Raw genomic sequence first — 21,750 nt, 5'->3', positions numbered from 1 at the left:
AAACTGCAGAGATGAAGTCATACCCTTCTCAGAGATGCACAGGATAAAACAAGGAGCAATGGGCACAAGCTGCAATGAGGGAAATTCCAATAGGATATAAACAAAAAAAAAGTCCCTGATGAGAGTGGTGTAGTACTGGGACAGGACCCAGAGACACTGTGGAATGTCCCACCCTTGGCCCTGAGCAACTTGATCTAAATTTGAAGTTGGTCCTGTGTTGAGCAGGGGGTTGGTCAAGAGACCTTTAGGGGTCCCTTCTGACCCAAACTATTCTATGATTTTACACAGGTTTAAAATTTGCTTATTTATTATTTCTAGCAGTTACAGCATGTATACACAAACAGTTTAAAACTGGTAACACTCAGGTCAGTATACTTCCTTCATGCTTCTCCTTTTCCTGGTACACCCCACAAAGACGAAGAGTTGAGTTCTTAGTAAACCTCTGAAGAAATAGTACAACTGACAAGTAAAAATTTTGGTATTAGTACATGTGATAGTAACTGGCAGAAATAGCTAGAGTTGAGTAACTGCAAAAAGAAATCTCTCAGGGGGCACATCACACAATGACACGTTACAGCAATTCAAGGAGACATACATCTGACGCAGAGGCATCAGAAAGAAAGCATGTGGCCAGTATTTGCAGCTATTAAGGCCTGTCAGCATTGTGAATCATTAATGATCCCTATTATCCCTACTACAGCAGTTGTCAGTAGTTTTACCACGTGAAAATACTAGACATGAGCCAGGGTCTGATATTACCAGGTGGCATGACTCAGGGTGGGACGCCTGGGCTACCTCTGCCTCTGACCTTACTCCACTGCTTGCAGCAGCAGTGACAATAGTATGCATTTTCCAAGTGCAAAAAAATGCATCCTTTCTATCTTTCTCACCTTCACAGAAGAAACATTGCTTGCGAGGAGGCTGTTTTCTGCATTGGTTGTAGATAAAACAAGAACACTATAGCAAAGGAGATTGATGTCTGATTTTTCCAAAAGAGACAGAGTACCTCTCTGGCTACTTTGTACACTGCTATGAGCAATTGCATGCAAGAGTCTCTGATTTTAATGCCAGCTTTTCACACTTATCTCAGCCAGGAATCTTCATTCTGCCTTTCTCGTAGTCCTTCATTTTTGAGTCTTCCATTGGTAGGCCATGGTTTTCAGGGTAACCACTGCTCCCTCCTTATGTTGAGTTTAGCCTCCATTGTTCTACATTCTCTGAAATTGTATGGGACACCTGTTTGTCTCCCTTTTGTAGCTCTATGGGTTTGTCATTCTCAGACTTTCCTATTTATTACCTGCTTAATGTGAAAGTATCTTTGCTTTTGCCTTTCTGATGAGAGCAAGTGAACAAAAGTGGGGAGGTTGAGCACAGAGTGGTAGTGAGAACTAGACAAGGGTGATAGGCCATCTGCCATAAACGATAAGAAGGAGTTGTTAATTTAATATATAGCTTGTGACAGAGATTACTTGTACCATCCAGGGGGATATGATGAATAAGAACATGGCACAAGCCAGAGCACATGTGCAACATCAGTGACAGCCCATACATATGCTGAGTCTGCTCAAAAGAACAACATCTAGACTCCACTGAACTGGGCCCCCAAAAAACACTCTGAACATTGGTCCCAGTCACCAAATACATAAAGAGGTTGATGGCCAGCATGTATGCTGACATCAAAAACAATAGGTTAATTTGTATAGATTCACAGGGTTTCAGAAGAGCCCTCACCTGCTCTGAACCTCCAGCTCAAGCGTTTCTGGAAGTCAAAAGTCTGGTAAAAAACATGTATAACTAGGCTAATCAGAGAGGAGCAGAGATACGTAACAGCAACCTCTCCTTGTTCCAGAAATCTATTTTCGATGCCAGGCGTTTGCACTAGAGATGGCTCTGAATAAACACTGATTCCAAACACTCAGACTTCAGGTAGTAAACAAGTTTCATAATCCAATTTGGGATCCCCAGCCTAACGAAAGACAGAAGACATTGGTAATTAACTGTCTCCACATCTCTTTGCAGGTTCAGAATGTGTGGCCTTTTTACACTGCCCCATATATATAACAAAGCCGAGGCTGTTTGGCTTTCCTGTGCTTCAAATGAAGCTACATTTAGCAAAGCAGATGTAAAAGCAGCATTCTGGAGCCTTTAGTGGTAAATTCTGTAACAAAATTGGTTAGAATTCAAAACAAAAACTACAAGGTCAGATGAGTACCAAAAACAGTGTCGTGGTTTTAAATTCAGGTATTGGCTTCATTTTGTGTCCTCCATAATAAAAGGGCCAAGGATCAGAAATAAATGGAAAAGCTTTTACTGCGTAGAGGCAAAGTGTTTTCGCAGCTGTACAGGCTTAAAAGAAATGAAAATAGTAGAATGTTGTATTTATCAAGTTGGATTGAAAGGCAATGATAAAGCAGGTAGTGTAAAAAACAAGGTATCATCCTTACAGCCTCTTTTAATCATAAATATACTTTCATTTGCATTTCTTTTCTAGTGAAAACTGCTGTTGAAATAAATGTAAATCACATGCATGCTCTGTCTGAAATTATATTTATGATTCTATGGGTGCAAATAAGTAATTTGGTTCTTGAAGAAATTTGCCAAGTCAGTGTTTATTGAACATTTCACCATTTCAAAATGAGGACTAAACAATGTTCCCAGCCAAGTGAATAGGCAATCTTGCACTGATTTCAACAGCGCAGGACCAGATCTTAATTCCTTTCTTTTTTGGAAGAAAATCTGCATTTTGTGATAATGACTGCTTACAATTGTTAGCTGATCACAAAAAGCTCCATTTTTTTTTCTGTAAACAAGACTCTTTCTCCTCATATCTAGTGATAATACACAGTGTCTTGCAGTAGAGATTACCTGGTCTCACTAAGAGCAATACAGGCTGAGTTCATGAAACAGGCAAATCCCACTCTGTTCTGAGAATATCTCTTCCTGTGCCTTTAGTTCTCATCAGGCCTGAGATTTTACAAAGCTCTGAAACGGTGACTAAAGCAAGCCAGAGAACAGGCAAAGCATTTCAAAAGCTCCCTGTCTGCTTCCTCTGATTTCCCCTTGCATCACGGCAAGAAATGAGACAGAAAGACCATGTCTTAGGGAAGAGTATTGAACATTGAAGAAAATGTCTTGTGCTGTGCAGTGCTATGCCTTTTTCTCCTGGTGTCAAAGCCTAACAACCTCGCAGAGGCAGCGGGGAACAGAAATAGCCGCCTAGTACTGCCAAATATTCCACAGATGAGTTCAGTGTCAGGGAGGCTTGCGATCAGAGCAAATGAGGGGTGAATACTGAAAAATATTCACAAAAGGCAGGCTTGGACCTTACAAATGCGAACACCTGCGTAACTTAAAAGTTGCCTTCATTCTACCAGGAAAGTGGGGAATGACCTGCAGGCAGACAGAAATCACAGTCAAAACAATGTCTGCTTGATGTTTGTATATGTGCAATAAAGCCCATGAGAACAATTTGTAGATTACAAATGACTATTTGAAATTAGTGAATTTTCAATAAATTTGCATACAAACCATTCACAACTATGTTACCAGAGCTAAAATTAGTCTACTAAATTACAGTGAAATACTCACTGAACTCTCTATATCAGCTTCTGTTACAAAAAGGTCAGTTATCATTTGTAATATTCTCTGCTGAAATTCCTAATTTGCAGGTCATCCTACAACTCTAATAAATTATGCAATCAAAATAGACTACAAGTGTTTAAATTAGACAAGTATGCCCTTTACATACGTCCTTTTGCTTTGTATTTATACAGTACCATGACAAGATTTCTGGAGTGCCACCAAAGTACAAAAAAAATCACATCGCTAATGATAAAACGATTGCTTAGGGATTATAATAATATGTTATGTTCACAGCCATGAAGGTCGTGAGAGCATCTCCTGGACAGTTCATAGTTGGTTGTTGACACTGGACTTGTGTTACAAACTCTGAAGAAAAATGTGGTCTTGGAAGCACTGAATTGGGCCTTTCCAGTGCTGTTCTGGAATAGACAAGACCAGGACATCAACATTGGTTGCATCCTTACTAGAAAATAAAGTGTTCCTGAGCACTGGCACCTGACTGCCTGTATGGTAAAATTCCTAGAAAAGCCTCTGGCATGATTTTGACCAGTGGAGAGCTGAGTACACACAATTCCTGGCTACATTTCAGGTGTTAGCATGGGACATAGGCTATTCCTAATAAGCAGATTGTATGAGACTACCCTGCTTTGAAAACAACGGGAGTTCAATAATACAAGCGTGGGCTGTACCACTCCATTTAGCCTCCATGCTAAAGAATAGGCCTGGGCACATTTAATTTACTAATATAGCCACAGCCAGTACATACTGCTATGATGAAACACAAGGGAACTATTCAGAGACTTATTTAGGAGAACTCCTTGTCATTTGCTGGAAAATGAAACAAGTCACCGAAATCGCATACATGTTGTATGCGTTTGCTTAAGGAACTCACTGAAAAAATGCTTTGAACAGAATGCTCTAAATTGGCTTAAATTGGCATGGTATTGCTACCTGGACGTTGTGTTCAAACAAACATATTGTTTACTGGGAGAGGGGGAAGCATTCAGAAGTACATAATTTTTTTGCAGTGCAGATTAATAATATGTATATATTTTTGTCATGAAGAAAAGCGGAGAGAGTAAAAATAGCTCTCAAGTGAGATAGCTGTTATTCACTCCTCTGTTCTTGGAACCATGACAGCCATTATATAACCAAAAGGAAAATTAAATGAAATAAACAGCATAAGCTAATTGGGTTGATATCAAGTAAAAATATAATTAGTCAAAGTGTTTTGTGGCAAAGGCGCTGACAATATGTGGCTGTTCCTCAGCCTTAGTGGTGAACAGGGATCCTGCCATGTGTTTAAAACTTATTCATCAAGCATTTCCATGGAAACACACAGATGCACAATCCTTGGATCACTTCTTTCAGGAATTGCTGCTCCCAAGGTTCCCTCTGGAGTGAGAACTCAGACCAGGAGAGGGTGAAAGGCTGTGATTCTGATCTAAAACCCTCCCCATATAGATATTCATCGGGTGTCACAGTAGGAGAACTTGGGTGAGAGAAAGAGTAAAAAGGCATCTTGCATAAAGAGAAAAAGACTAAACACTTGACCTTAATTTTTCCTCTCAGAAGCTGCCTGAGAGTTGAGAAACGACAGCACTGGAAAGAGCCTGAAGAGTTTACAAAATGGCCAGATGCCCCCAGGGAGATCAAAATGTCTGCAAGAGTGTTAGCGAGATGCTACACCTCTCAAGATGCTAACTTCTCAAGGTTAAGAAAAATTCTGCCACGTTGGAAGTGGCAGGTCTCTGAAGCCCTCTTACAGTGACAGTTACAGCCCACCACCAAGTGCTGGGGAGCACAGTGTCTCCTTGCTCCTGCTACAAAACCTATGGCCACTTGAGAAAATGTGGCCCTTACCTCTCTTTGTGAGTCAGCTCGTGTACTGTAAAAGGCAGAAAAGGCTGGTTATGATGCACAAGGGCTTAATCAGGACAAAGCATTTTGAAAGCATCACTAAAATTTGTTGTATGAATAAAAGGTGCTTCATTGCTAGCAAGTACTTCTATAGGAAATAAACACCATGTGCAAAGAAGGCTAGATGGGTGCAGCATATGCCTGGTAGGCATCCTTGGATGGGGATATCCCTTCAGATTTCCCCTGATGCCATGAATAAAACTAAAAACTGTGTCCCCTCCCAGCCCTGCTATGCTTTTTAGTACACTTTGCTGTTTCTGGCAAAAGATGCTCCGGCAGGGGGGTCTAGGACATGGTTGCCTTTAATAGCAAGGTCAGAAGGCATATTCTCAGAGGCAACAGGTGACACCTGTACCCTGTCTCTGTGTTCATGCCAGGCTCTAACTGGGAGGGGAAAACAAAATATTCATAATGCCTTAAAGATGATGAACCACATTAAACTAGCATTACTGCTCTAACATATATGGCATTAAATCCTCAAAAGCCAGAGACTTCATAGGCTGTTCATAAGTATTTGAGGGGTCTATTACTGCAGTGATGTGATAGCTCCTGTGGACTGAAATCTCCTTAGGCACAGTAGAGAGTTAAGCATAAAGTATGAAGCCTTAACTTCAGATTTTCTAGCTTTGGCTTAAGTCTGCCTCACAAAGCTCCTGCAATGCCTTTTTATTGTGTTTATTTCGTCATACATTATATAGCATTAGTGATAATGCAAGTAGGCACACTGTCACCAACCAGGGTAAGTTCATTCAGAACTGACTGCCTTGTGACATGACTTCCAGTCCTGTCGCTACCATCAGCCTGAATAATGCTCTCTTTAGACACGACATCAAGCTAAAAAAGTGACACAGGATGGAGTGCACAGTCTTTAAAGACAGAGCTGCTATCAGGTTTCCGTGCTACAGTCAGCCTTTGGGCCTTTCTTTTAACACAGAAAAGGCTATGGGGCTGAACAGAGGCTTGGCTGGCAGGAGAGTAGGCCAGAAGGAGAGACAACCAGTCTGCAACCCCTTTTTTTTTGTTCCCCCTGTGTATTTCAGTCACCTCTGAAACTTTACAAAGGTCTCTGATCTTTCTTCACAGGGATGAGTCTGTACATCCTGAAAAAGCTACAGGTGCTGTGAGACTCACAGACCATCTGCTACATAGCACATGTTGCTAAGAGAGGTTAAAACACTCTTTGTGCCATACTGACCCATCAAGAGCAGCCCCTTGTGCAACTCTCTCTCTGGACAAGAGCCCAGGCTTCCCTGGTACGTCCTCCACGCAAAAAGGTTTGGATCTACTGTCCAGGTCAGTGCCAGGCAGACACGCAAACCTGTGAGGTGCCAGAGACAGGACTGCTCTGTCAAGCAGGAGCTTTGGTGGGTTTGTGCCCCCATTTCCCAGCCAGGCAAGAGGTGCTCAGAAGAAACTGGAGCTCAGGGAAATAAAGTGTTTCCCAACCCAAGCTGCTTGCTTGCAGCTCTCTGCTTGAAGGTCGCCACCCACAGCAGGACTGGACAGCACACAACTGAGCCTGCACAGAAGTTACCACAGTACATGAATGTAAACTGTGGCCATCGCAGGGTGCACCAACAACACGCCCTGTTCAGGAAGAGCATCTCTATAAACCGATGGTAGAACTTCACATCAGTGCTACGATATTCAGAGCCAAGCATCTAGGCAGAGCCAGCAGAAGCCTTTTCCCTTCGCAGCCTGGCAGCAGAATGACAACAGTTAGCCAGAATAGAGAAAATTAGGAGTTCAAGAGCTGAAATTCCCACAGGAATAAGCCCCAGAGTGCAGAAGTATTTCCAGCAAAAAGACAACAGCTACCCAGACCTCTCTGTGTCCTCACCTTCATGCAAAACCCATTCAACTAAACCATCTCCTTCTCAGTAAACTCTTCTTTCTTGCATATAAACATAATGAAGCTATTTATCTCAAAAGACTGGGAAGTTAAAGGAAAAAAAAGCAGTTACTGTCATTTCTGCTTTTTAAATTCTGCTAAGGCACTTACGGGCTGACGTTGTGTAGGCCCACACAATTAGAGAAAAAGGCACACTTGAATTAAAGTCCACAGGTATACTGAATTGAAATGAAATCATGTTCTGAAGTACGGTATGTTTTATGTTACTGGGAGAAGGACACACAATTCCCTGTCTCAATATCAGCAATACATTGATTTTCTATGGAAATGTGCTTGAATTGCTCTTGGTATATATTACACTAAAGTCTGCCTTTCCTTCAACAAGAGTAGGATTGGTTCTTTCTGAAAAATGTTGGGTTTTTTTTTTAAATCCTTATACTTATTTAATACTTTCCCCATAGCAATGCAATTGATAGAAAAAAATAGCTCAACAATTGCTCGTTTTCTCTGCTCATCTTGTTGACTGAAACCCCCAAGCAAATCCATTTCCTCATTTATATCCGCTATCTCCCAGAAGATCTTTCTTGGTGCATAAGAAACCTCATTTTTTAAACTGTAAAGGAGGGTGGGGGGAAGAAAGGTCTGCTTGAACACATCTTGCAGAATTTAAGAATGCGTGTAGATAGGATGACTTGATAGAGAGGAAATAAAAGAGTTTTCCTTCAAAGTATTTCTATTTAGCAATAAATTGAAGATGCTTGGCATCATTTGACTTTTCTGTTGTATGTTTCATAAGCAAGCAAAGAACAAAGATAATAAATTTACTAATAGCAATTTCATGCCAGTAATACAGGAAGAAGTTGTGTGTTGACTTAGAGAAATAATAAGAAAAATAATGCCTGCCTTTTTCTTGTTTGTTTGTTTTCAATGGCAGCTAACGTACTGGAAGAAGACTCAATGGAGCAGGACATAGAGAGCCCTGTCACTATCCATCAGCCAAAGTTGCCCAAACAAGCTAGAGAGGATCTTCCAAAAAATATAAGCAAAGAATGTGCCAAGAGAAAAATCCAGAGGTATGTTAGGAAAGATGGGAAATGCAACGTCCACCATGGGAATGTCAGAGAGACTTACCGTTACTTGACTGACATCTTCACTACCTTAGTCGATCTGAAGTGGAGGTTCAACCTGTTGATTTTTGTCATGGTTTACACTGTGACCTGGCTCTTCTTTGGAATGATCTGGTGGCTAATTGCCTACATGCGAGGAGACATGGATCATATAGGGGACAGCACGTGGACCCCATGCGTCAGCAACCTCAATGGGTTTGTCTCAGCCTTTTTATTCTCAATCGAGACAGAAACCACCATTGGGTATGGTTACCGGGTCATCACGGACAAGTGTCCCGAGGGAATTATTCTGCTTTTAGTGCAGTCTGTTTTAGGTTCTATCGTCAACGCTTTCATGGTTGGCTGCATGTTTGTGAAAATATCCCAACCCAAGAAGAGGGCAGAAACCTTGGTTTTTTCTACAAATGCAGTTATTTCTATGCGGGATGGAAAGCTGTGTCTCATGTTCCGAGTAGGAGACCTTAGGAATTCACACATTGTAGAGGCATCAATACGAGCCAAGTTGATCAAATCCAAACAGACAAAGGAGGGGGAATTTATACCACTCAACCAGACAGATATCAACGTAGGTTATTACACAGGGGATGATCGTCTCTTTTTGGTTTCACCACTGATCATCAGCCATGAAATTAACCAGCAGAGTCCTTTCTGGGAGATTTCCAAAGCCCAGTTGCCCAAAGAGGAGCTAGAAATTGTTGTAATCCTAGAAGGAATGGTGGAGGCAACAGGTAACATTTCTTATACTTTGTATAAGGTAAATGCTTTAATTTTAGAAAGGAAAACCAGTGGGTTTGCTTCATGTTAAAGGAATCACTTCAATAGTCATTATATTTGAAAAAGGCATCAGTTATCTGCCTAGCTTCAACATTAAAAGCATGCCCAGTTTGTCTGTTCCATCTTGCCTAATGGATTTAGTGTTTTTTCTACTCTGTTTGGAAAACGGGATAGCATTTCTCATTTTCTAAATTTTTCACAGTGTGTTACCCAGTTATTTGTCATTCTATTGCAGGAGCAACTCAACCACTAGGACCATGTGGGATAAAATGATTTAGAAAAAAAAATCAATACAAAACTTTGTTTATGATTAACATGGAAGCACCATAGTTCCTGCTGCTTCCAGTCACACATGGATAACTGCAGAATAACTGCCTCATCCATGAAATTCCTAGCCTGTTTGGATCCAGTAGGAAGTGATAATGTGTTCAATTTTCTCTTTTTGCTTGCTTGTTTGCTTGGTTTTGTTTTAACTTGTAACGTGGGGCTTGTTCTGCTTTAGTTCACAAAAGATCTGTCTGATTTTGTATTGCACTGAGGCCCCCTACACACTGCAGAAGTGTACAGAACACTTAAAGCTGGTATATATAAATAAGGCATGTTATGTCACCAGAGCCTTGTTAAGAGGCTGTTTGGTCATTATCTACAATTATACAGCAGAATGTCAGAATCACTTGACGCGGAGAAAAGAGTGTTTGGAATTCACGGCAAATGGACTAGTCATGTTTCTTCTTTGCATTAAAACCAGAACAGCAGGAGGATGCTTTCTCTAAAACTGCTGTACCTCCTGCGGTCAGAGTGCTGGTATACTTGTTTTAGGAGCTGGAAGGACTTTTTTCCTGTTAATGACAGCATCAATCTCTAAAGTGAGTAAATATATTCAATACAAGGGAACAGTGACTATAGGATAAAGAAAAGATGTGTTTGGGAGGAGGAAACACTGAATATAGAAATAGAAGAACAAGATTTGCCATTCTTCCCCACTACTGTGGCAAAAGCTAGGAAAGTTTGAGGATGCAGAGTACACATCTCTGACAGAGGTAGAACCTTTCTAACCCTGACTCATGTTTTGCAACTGGAGCAGGAAATAAAGAGCAGTCTCTTGCTAGAACATGTGTGTGTGTTTCACACATCTATTATGTGGTGTCAGAAGAAAACTGCATTTGTCACCATATAATAAACGTGTGAGACAAAAATGGAGGAAAAAAAAATTGAAAGGAACTTGGCAGAGAATTTGAAGTGGTAAATGCAAGGCTTCCAAATTTTACAGGAAGTAGGTGGTACTGAAGAGAAATCAAGATGAAATGTTTAGTGCTTCTGATACATGCAGTAGGCACAAAGGTTTCAAACATCTGCATCACCTTCAGGTGAGACAATGAGGAAATTGTTGTTTGTTGTCTGAAACTATTTTGAAATTTCTGCATTGCAACTAAATGAACTCGATATTCCAAAGAGCAGTGGATATTTTCAGGTTTACTGAACACCATGTTTTCCAGAAAAAAGATTGGCAAGTAGTAGAAGTATGAAAAAAACATCTCACTGAAAATACCAATAAGATCAAAAGACAGTATACTTCTGCAGTGCATCAAATGTAGCTTTGTTGTCTTAAGCCTCGTCACTCTTCATTGTTTAACCTTTCCTCCCTTACCTCATCCTCACTCCTGCACACACACAGCTCTCTGGGCTCTCCTTTGCTGCTTTGATACTGACCACAGCTTCCACTCAGCCATTATCAGCCTTCACCAGAGGGGGCTACCTCTCAGACTGCTCGAACCGGCAAACTCTAAGTTAAAATGCTAGAAGAATCCATATTAACAAAGAAGCTGGATGCAGTGATTTGAAAGCCCACTGAAGCCATCCAGGATTAAGGAGTTACTCTAGCACTGGATAGGTAGCTACGTTTACCATTTTAAGCTGCTCCATTTTGTTCTGTTTGGGTCAGCTCTCTAGCACGCAGCTGCATGAGCATAAGGGGAGAGCATCAAATAAGGCTGCTTAACTATGGCATCAGAAAAGACTAATGTTGTAATTACCAGCACAATCTCTAAAACATGTTTGTGTGGAAGTAGCCAGTTGTTCTGTGCTTTGCCCACATGTATTGGGTTGGGTTTTTTTAAGGTGCAATCAGGCCAACTTTCTACCAAAACTAGACATTTTCCCTTTTTTAATTTACAAATATTTTCCAGTTACATCCTGGAAAACACTGAAAGCAAATTTAGGACATCATATATTCACTTTTCCTTCTTATACCCAACGTAGAGCAAGAGCAACGAAAGAAGTTGCTTGTTAATTGATCTCCAGCCCTGGAGAGCAAGCAACACACTACCCATCAAACCTGTGAACATTGGTCGAAGTCATGGGATATGAAAACATTAAAGCTGAAGCTGTGACCTCAGCTATAGTAATATCATAATTCAGTATTGTCACTCATGGGCCAAAACCAGATTGAGATCATTAGCTTATGTTATTCATCAGAAAAGCCACTCCCAAGTTGGACCAGTGAAAACAATCCTTTCTCTATTTTCAGAGCTTCCCCACTCTGACAACATTTATCCCTTTAAAGAGAAGTGTCAGAGTGTAAAATGCTAATTATAAACATTTGCTATTATTTTTATTAATTATTGATATTATCATTCTGTTTAAAGTTTTAGTGAGCAGGTGATATCATTTTATACATATATAACAGTTTCCACCTTAAGAGCTCCAAAAGCACATCTACCTGTAGCATGAAACACAACTGTTTATATAGTGTCATGTGAACTCTGCATTGCATGTTAGGACAGGAAATGAAGAATAATGCATTTTATTAAATGAAATTGAAATAATTAACCAAACTAAAATTCAGCAGAAAGATCAAATCAAGGACCCCCTAATTCCCCTTGGAAGCATCACCATATCTTTCTGAGATGCAAAAAAGAAGTAGAAGTATCTGTCTTTACCAAGGCAGATACCAAAATATTAGCCTAGGAAGTATCACTACACCTTGACTATTCGCACTCATTCTACCATGAAGATTATTTTGAGGGCAGAATCTTTAACAAGGCACTTCCAACAAGGTGTGAAGTCAATCTGACTACTTCATACAGCATCAGCAAAAACTCAAAACAAGACTGTTTTTTTTAAATGTTTGTTATGAAACCTTCCAATGCATGGTTTTCTTTACTTATTTACAACAACATTCAAAAATATTCCTTCGGGTTCAAAGGATAACACTCTTGCAAAGATTTGCTCCTGTGGTTTTCCTGATACATATCTCTCAAAAGCCCCAAAAAATTAATCATGATGTGAAGTACATTACGTTGTCAAGAAGCAGCCAACAAGCCTTCAGGAATGGGGGGCAAAAATCCAACCAAGCATCACCATATCCGAAGGAGTCATCTGTTATTTCCGCATTTTGCAGTCCTCATTCCATTTCCCACCTTACTAACAATAGGTAGCAGTGCCAGTGAGATGCAAGGATCAATACTAACTCTGCAAAAACTAAAGTAACATCCACCTTTAATAGGAAAGCTGTTTGGAGGCACTTATGTTTCTTTTAGTGTCAGACTACAGCTGCGGCATTGACAGAACAGCCCCATACCAGCAAAAGCTCTGGTCCTACACTTAGGCAGCCCTAAAAAGTAGGATTCTGGCATCCCTCCAGTCTTTATGGGAAAGCTGTAACATTAAATGCAAATGAACTAACTGGAAAGCACATAACTAACACATTAATCTCAGTTCAGCAGCATTGGATATTTGCCATTCAAAATAGTTGGTTTATATTAAAGTGCCACCAAGTGCCTCCAATTAAGAGATTTCTCAAAGTATGCACATTTATAGTAATGGAACTTGAGAATTTTTTTTTTTCCTTAGACCAACAAAAAAAACTTAGGCTCAGAGATCCTGAACCCTGTCTCCCCTAAACAGCAGACACAAAGGCTTGGATTTCAAGAACTTATTTGTTTTAAATTTTAAAAGAAACCTACAATTAAGAATTTTTTATGATAACTTAATAGCTTCTTCCTAACAATAGGCTTGAAATTTTTAAGCCATTTTGGCCTAGTGAAATCCTTTTTTAAGGGAGGTCTTATCATCCTGAGCAAACTAGTCATTTTTAAAAAATCAAACAAGACTTCCAAATGTGTATTCTCATATAGGAAATAAACCAAGACCAAGAAAAGGAAACTCTCTTAAATCTGGGGAGGTGAAGTGGGAAAGTGAGAGGAAGAAACAGAAACTTGGAGAGAGGGGGTTACAAAGAAAGGAGAGAGAAAGAGGAGTATCCTGAACAACCCATAGCCACGTTGGTAATCCTGTTACTGAATCCTAAAGAGCCTGGTTCAAATCGCCCCTCTAAACCTGCATTAATTTATGGAAAGCAGCATTTTCTAACACAGGAAAGGAATATGAGGTATTTCAACCTACTTAAGCCAGCAAGAACCTTAGACTTCGTGAAGTTGTATCTGGCCAGTAGAGTGCACTAGATGACACTCTGGCAATTCCCTCTGCCTAAAAATAAAAACATGAAAATTGAAACAGTACTGAGGAAAGAAAATGAGGAAAACATATATATAACTGTCAAAAAATAAGCAACAAAGCTAAACACATAACTTTATGTTCATATGGATAATTTCACAAATAAACTTGTAATACGGTGCGTTTATAATTCTGACATACGGGCAGCTTGAGAGCTGTATTTGCAGAATGGTTTATAGATACATAAACAAACACTCTTGCCAGCCGTGGAAAATGTGTGTGAAAAGCACTAAAATGTTCACATAGATGGTTATTTATATAGTAAATGATGCTATCAACTAGACAAACACTGTATAAAACTGTTCCCACTCTTCTCTACAGCCCCTTTGACTGACTGATTTATTGTCTTTTTTATTTCTCCCAGATGAATTGCAATATTTATCCATTATCCTTGCCCAATCCTAACAACTATCTCCCTTTGATATGTATGTTAGCAGTTCCAACCTTTCAAAACATCTCAGCAGACTTTGCTCTCTCTCCAAGTAAGTCTTGCTTGGGTTACAGTTTTTCAGTAGAATTTTTTACTGCTATTCAAAGAAGAGATGTGTATGCTCTCAAATTACTTATTAAGGGGATGTAGATGAAAGGAAGAAAGGAACCAGGATTTCTCATAGCCAAGTGTTTCTGTACGGCAACTGGTGAAAGTAGATTTGGTTGTGCTCTGGGATGTGACCAACGTACATTGACTGAAACTCAATTTAAACAGGGTTAAGAGTAAATGGCTTCTGCTCTATGATGGATCATCATCACTTCAGGAATGGTTGGAATACAAAGGTTCTCCAGTCTAGTTCTCCCTTCTTTCTGTTTTAAGAGTTTTAACATCTCTTGATGCTAGGTACTAGACTTAGACATCTAGGTTCACCTTCTCATATACCCCCATTTACCTAGTGCTTGCCAGTAATCCCTTTCACTTATGTTCCTTGCTCACATTTCATTTTGTTAATTCTAACAAAACATTTCATTGTTATTAATTCTAACACAGAAAATTAGGGATGTTAGCACAAGTGACTGTAGTCATGAGCTGGAGTTCCGAATACCGGCAAAGAAAGGCACTCGGATTTCATTGTGATGTTTCTTTCAAGAAGCTTTCTCTGCAGGTAGAAAAGATTAGTCTATTCCATGAAGGAGACTAGAAGGCTTAAATAAGGCAATTAGAATTTCACAATAGTCAAAACAATATGCAAAACGGCAAGAAGTCAAGGGAGCAAAGTTCATGAGAAAAGAAATATGCTGATTGTGAGTACTTCAACCAAAATTTTGGTGAGAGAGTCTATATCACTTTCAGAGAAGGCATGGAAAAGGGATTATATATTTTGTTTAACTGCTTCATTCTCTGAATAGTGCTGTACTATACAAACATGTTACCGAGTGTTTTATAGTAGCCTATTGTCCATCTTCCATTTGTTTCTCACCAATTAGTTGCTCAACTCTTCACAACTACAGCTCCTCCCTCAACCGTAAATGTTCAAATACAATATTCAGATTCAGGCAGTAACTTGTATGTTAAAAAGTAAGATCCCTAAAAAACAGGTTTGAGCCCCTTTGTATAAAAAACACTTCCTTATAGCTAATTGGATATTCTTAAATAATTCTGGTCTGAACATAAAAACAAACTGGCAGAAGAGCTTCATTTTGAACATCATTTCCTTGCAAACTGTATTAGGTCACTCTGGGCAGAGAGAAAGTGCAACTTCCAGTTCTTTGCACACTCCCCTGGACCTCCATTGTCAGCGTCACTCCTTTCCTAGCACAGTGGCAAGCAGAGATAGATGGCCTTTGCTCACCACCCCTTCTCACTAGGGAGCTTACACACGTTATCCCTTGCAGCACTTATGGTCTCCATGGCCATAGGAATGGCAGAATCTCACAGTTTGGGCCAGCTTGGCCAATGACAAGATGACAGATGCTCTCCTCCACCTCTCGCTCCAAGGAGAAGAAGAAGAGAAATAAAGAGATTTATGAGATTAGAAAAAAAAAACTAAACTACTTTAATGAAATATTAATAATGAAATAAAAAGTAAACAATGAAATAGATACAATATATATAAACCTGCATCAAGCTGCCAGGGAGATGTCACTGGCAGACACTGTGGAAGTTCCGGACTGGATTCAGTGACAAAAGGGAACTGGATTCCAGATGGTGATTCAGGAACCCATGGATTGGGATCAAAGGTAGACAAACTGACAAGGTCCTCCTCAAACATCAGTCATTGAAGAAAGAGAGCATTGAAGAAACTAACCACTGAAGAAGACCCTACCCATTGATCCCCCAGCTTTTATGCCGATCTTGGGGCAGATGGGATGGAGTACTCTATTGGTCAGGTTTGGGTCACCTGACCTGTCCACTCCTCCCCACAGGTGTCAACCCTTTCTTGGGGTAAACAGTCAAGTCAGCTGACTCTGATTTCCACAGCAGTAAGTATGAGTAAGAGCGTCTCTCACTGAACAGAAAGGTGGCTCTGCTCCACCCCAAACCGGGACCCAGGATCACAAAGTTGTGCTTTAACACTGTCCCTGTTGCTGTTTCCCCAGCAGAAGGGCGCAGCAGGAAGCTGTGCTGGCACCCTCCTCCTTGACGAGCCCAAACCTCACCAGCCACCACTGGCAGACTCCCCCGAAAACCCTGTGGTGCCAGACACTTAACAAACATCACTGCCTCCAGCATAGCTTCAAGCGATTATGTTTCCAAGCAGTTGTAGCACAGAAACAAAGCATCTGCGAAGCTGCTACTGCAGAGTCCTTGGGTCTCCAGACCCAGCTCGAACACTGAGGAATGACTGTATATTACTGGAGGGACCAAGAAAGTAGAGGCTGAGCTGCATGGAGAAGTGCTTCAGTCCCCTGTGCCCACGCAGTCTCCATCACAAAGATCTCCACTTTGCAAAACCAAAGGGATGATTGTCTGCAAAGGGCACAGCAGCCTTACCCAGGTCAAAGCATGCCCCAGACAGAATTAGCTCACTGAACATTTTTCACCTGCTTACAAAGTGGAGACATGGTTTCTGAGCCCTCCAGAGAAATGCATCAGGACAATGAAGTGCCTTTTACATTTCTGAGCACTTTTCAAGACAATAGCTATTAACCTGAGCATGCTCAGTTTTTCCACTTGCTCTTGGAATGGTATAAATAAAGGGGTCAACACTGAAACAGCTGATTTGGAAAAGTATAGCTATCATTTCTAATTTTAGGCTTTCACTTTTAGTCATCTGAGGTTGTTACCAACCTGGAGATGAAGGCTGCTGAGCCCCTGCAATGAAATCCCAGGCACACGCTGATTTGAGTTAGGGCAGTGTCTCATCCGTGGAACTTTTGCCGAAATGAACTGATTCTTTCACGTTGATTACCTTGTTCACTTGGGTTTGATCTCCAGATATGAAGCATACTTAACTAGCCTGCAGTTCAAAATCATGGGAAATATTTTTGGCAAACTCTGTTCTTGCCCATATTTCTAAAACATCTTTTCACTTCTCCCGTTGGTGCTTATTTACTTCTAACTGTACAATATTGTTTCCTCCTGTTTTGTCTCACTGAATTGTAATGAAGGATAAACATTTTACTTTACACTCCTTGATAACAGTAAGGCCTCTGTACAAAGTTACAAATATTTACATCGGTTTCTAATGAATGTAAGCAGATAGATTATTTAACTTCAGCAGAATGTTTTCACAAAATTGAATAGACCAGAAACTGTAAAGTCAAAAGTGACCTTGAGCTTGATCAAAGAACAAGCAATCAAAGCTGTTAAGTAAATCAGAAATTCAAAATCAAAGTTTGATAGATTAAAAAAAGTAAAGCTGTGGACTGCAGCTAACCCCACTTACTACATAAAAAAAGACAGAGAAGACTTACAAATATATGCTTTCTATCCTAGAAAGCTGCTGCCAGCACTAAAAACTCCCATTATGGCATAGCGTTTGGGTTTCCTGAGGCCAGTACAAAAACGTCCTCAAAGATTTCCAGCAAAAACAAATCACAAAGAATTGCAATGGTCTCAGTGGTCTCAATCATGGCATTTCAAAGAAAAACAAACACAAGTTTGGACTTGCTGACGTGCTCTGCCTGTTTTTCACCACCCTGACACTACAAAGCAGCTGAGCTCCACGTAGCCAAAGGGGGCTCAGAGAGCTGCTCGCTTGTGTCACTGAAGAGGAGCCAACTAACACCACGCTGGTGAGTCTGAGCCCAAATCCAAGCAACGGCGTAGGCACCGACTGCAGCATACGCACATGGACTGCTTATGCTGAGCAGCCACACATTTCTCAGTACTCTGACCTGCAACTCGTAGCAGCATTAATCTGTGCTGCACACCTGGAGAGAAGCTGGCCTGCTTTTTCTACTGAGGACAATCCAGATCTTCAACATGAGAATACACTACCAAATAGCCATATTCCAATGCAGCATGCTCTCAGCTTACAACAGTCACATTAATTTAACAAGTCATTAGGTGCTAACGTTAGGTGCTAATGTCCCAGTAAATTATGCTGATCTATGGTATATTATTATAAAGCTGATTTTGATTTAAAAAGCATTTCCTTGTGTGACAAGCTTTATAATTGCCAATCAACCCACATCTCATTTTTCTGGTTGTACACCACTCCTCACTTCTCCAGAACTGCTGTATTGGCAGAAGAGATGGAAAGAGAGAGGATCTTCGGGAGCAATGAGGCAGCTGTTGTGGCAACAAATCTGAAAGGCACAAAGAGCCCGTGCGATCAGCCTCGTGCTATTGCTCGCTCACTCTCTCTCCTTCGTTCCCATCATTTACAAGAGAATTAGGGAAAAAATGAGACATGACGCTTCCCAAGATTTCTGTTCATAGAATCATATCATAGAATCATAGAATGGTTTGGTTTGGAAGGGACCTTAAAGATCATCTAGTTCCAACCCCCCTGCCATGGCCAGGGACATCTCCCACTAGACTGGATTACTCAAAGCCCCATCCAACCTGGCCTTGAACACTTCCAGGGATGGGGCATCCACAACTTCCCTGGGCAACCTGTTCCAGTGTCTCACCACCTGGTTCTTCCTGGTTTTGACAATTTTCATTTTTTGGGAGTTCTGTGGTATGGAACAAACCTTTTGTTTAAAAAACAGAATTTTAATAAATATAGGATTGTTGATTTTGAATTATTCCATTCTTACAATAGCCAATAAATAAACTTGATGTAAAGAAACATTCAAAACATGAAAACAAAGCAAAATTGAAAGAGATCACCAAAAACAAATTTTCAGTGGTTATGAGAAACCCATTTGAGATTTCTGAAGAACTACAAAATTTTATTTAGAAAACCGAATCAGAGGGAATATTTGAATCAGCCCACTAACTTCTCAGAAATAAATAGTGGGAAGGGTAGCACATGCTCTACAGTATTTTCTGCCCTGCAAAGGATGCCAGGTTGTAGGTTCCCAGGCTCCTTCCAGTAGTTTAATTTTAAAAAGCCATGAACTATACAAATAGTTTCTCCAGACAGAACTGATCAGGATTTGACCTCACACCCTGAGCACCGGATGAGGGCAGTGTCTTACAGTTAAGTCAGTGTGAATGCAGGCCACTATCATAGCAAAGGAAGGGGAAAAGGAAGGGGAAAGGGCAGCCAAGACACCTACTTCAGGACAGTTCATGGCACTGGCCAAGGCTAATAAGGGATCCAAAGCCCCAGAGATTTGTCATTGAATTCATAGCTGTGGCTAAATGGAGTTGGAAGAGGCTAGCATGTCCCTGATGTCACCAAAGTGACAGCGAGAATAGAAAAGGAAAAAGACAAGATGAGGAAGGCAGTCACCACTGCTATCTCTGTCCTTAGGTACAGGCATCCAGAGAAGATGAATGGGCTCAGGTTTGCACGTACAATGAATGTTGCTGCCCACACATAATTCATTGGAGTAAAATGAGTAAAAGTCTCTGCAAACACACTCCTAAGCAATTCATTAAACTACAACTCTTAGCACAGCACAAGCTATTAAACAAGTGAATGATACACACCAAAATAAATCCTTATCGTGAATAAGGCCAGCTGCATCCTGAGCTGTGTTAGTAAAAGTGTACCCAGCAGCTTGAGACAAGTGACTGTTCCTCTCTATCTATCATTTGTGATGCCAGCTCCTGTGTGTGCTGTGTTCAGTTCAAGGCTCCCCAGTACAAGATGGACAGGAACTTAATAGAGCAAGTCCAGCAGGGCCACCAAGATGGTCAGGGGCTGAAGCACAGAACACACGCTAGGAGAGGAGGAGGGAGCTGGGACTGTTCAGCCTGCAGAAGAGACAGTACACGATCTTACTGTTATGTGAACCTGCCTAATGGGAGTTTACAGAGAGGATGGAATGTACCGAAAAGGGTGATAGAACAAGAGGCAACACGTGCAAGTTGCAACGCAGGTAATTCTGACTAGACACTAGGAAGAATTATTTTTTTTAACCATAAAGCTGGTAAGACCCTGAAACAGGGGCCCAGAGGGATAGGGGAATCACCATCCCTGGAAATACCCATAACTTGACTGCATAAACCCTAAGTGACTCAAGTTATTTGGCTGTGCTTTGTGCAGCGGGTAGGGCCAGATGACTTCATAGATCCCTTCCAGCCTATGATTATAAAACTCAAAGCCAGACCCTCCTAGTGTTTTATAGCTGTGAAGAATTGAATGGCTTTGAAAAATGAATAGCCCAGCTAACAACTGGTATTGTTCTCCCATGTCACCACTTAAGAAATTGTGTTTTATATACTTGAAAGCTGTTCTGCAGCCACCATTGAGCCACTGGAGACAGTCATGCCTCAGAGAGGGGAGGCAGAGCTGGGTAAGGAGCATGAGTTCATTGCTCTGGGCAGGCAGGCAGCCTGTACAACCAAGCTTTGCTCCAGGAGGTCTGATAGAAGAGGAAATCTTAAACTTGTAAGGCTGTGCTCCGTCAGACAACTAGTCTTTGAAAAGTGATCCAAAGAGTGCATGAACTCACAGCATTCCCTGCTTGTCCTGGATATTGTCCCACTTCCCTGGCCACAGTCACCCTCTTTTGCATCTTTCTGCCCCTCTAGACAGTGAGGGAGGTTGAGATGGAGATGGGCATCCAACACGGCTATGATTGCCTGCTTGTCTTTCCATTGAACAGTCTTTGTGTGATTCAAACTGCCAACACAAAATCCAACTACAAGCAATTGCTCAATTATCATTATTGTTATTGTCATCATCATTGTTGTCATCATCATTACCACAACTGGTAGCCTTGTATCTAGCAACAGAGTCAAGACTTTTGAGATTTGCCTTTAGGGGGAGCCCTAAGGCACATAAGGGTTGACAACTTCTATTCCACATTTCTGATTGATGCAGACTAATGTGAACTGAAGAGTAGGGGTTTACCACTAAAGGAGGAAAATCAATCTGACTACAGCAGAACTGCCAGGCACCACCATAACAAAAAAAGATTTATGACTCAGCCAGTTCAATTAAATTGTACTGGCACTTTTTTTAACCAGCCATTAGGTTCAATTTTTTTCACCCTTGCATGAGAAGTATTAATTTATTACACTTAGATTTCCAGGACAGGAAAATCCCCCATTCCCTTTTCATAGTTTTCAGATTCTTTTTCCATTATTCTCTTTTTACAGTAAGAACACAACAAATGAGCTACTTTTTCAGATAATAAATGCCACAATGAGTTTCTAACTGTCAATAGGGCCATGACAGATGCCATGAAAAAGTGTAGAAGAGTCCAAAGGTTTCAAGTCAGTCAAGGATTCTTGTCTGGCCAAAAATCTGCTTCAAAGGCAGTAGCCACATCTACACAGCTGTGAAGTGGAGGAGGTTTGTCTTTGCCATCGAGGAAAATGCCCTTCTCCTACCATGAGTCAAGGGCAGGCTCTCTTAGGAAGACAGAGGCCAGCAGCTGCCTTCACAACACAACTGCCCCGTGGTTTGCCAGCACCTGGCTAATCAAGTCTGACGCTTTAGGAGTGATTGATCTGGCTTCATATTATGAACCCTGGCC

General features: G+C 40.9%; 1 protein-coding gene across 1 annotated transcript in view; it reads left to right on the top strand.

Moving 5' to 3' along the window:
• The first annotated feature begins 8,281 nt into the window (after positions 1-8,281).
• KCNJ6 (potassium inwardly rectifying channel subfamily J member 6) overlaps positions 8,282-21,750 on the top strand; it is a 40,387-nt gene continuing 26,918 nt past the window's right edge. Inside the window, exon 1 of the mRNA XM_074165379.1 lies at positions 8,282-9,209. Coding sequence (XP_074021480.1) covers positions 8,282-9,209 — 928 coding nt within the window. The remainder of the gene's footprint in view (positions 9,210-21,750) is intronic.

This window comes from Numenius arquata, chromosome 1 (genome assembly GCF_964106895.1).
Source record: "Numenius arquata chromosome 1, bNumArq3.hap1.1, whole genome shotgun sequence".
Taxonomy (NCBI): domain Eukaryota; kingdom Metazoa; phylum Chordata; class Aves; order Charadriiformes; family Scolopacidae; genus Numenius; species Numenius arquata.
The sequence above is the reverse complement of the archived record's forward strand: the minus strand, read 5'-3'. Positions and strand labels throughout refer to the sequence as shown.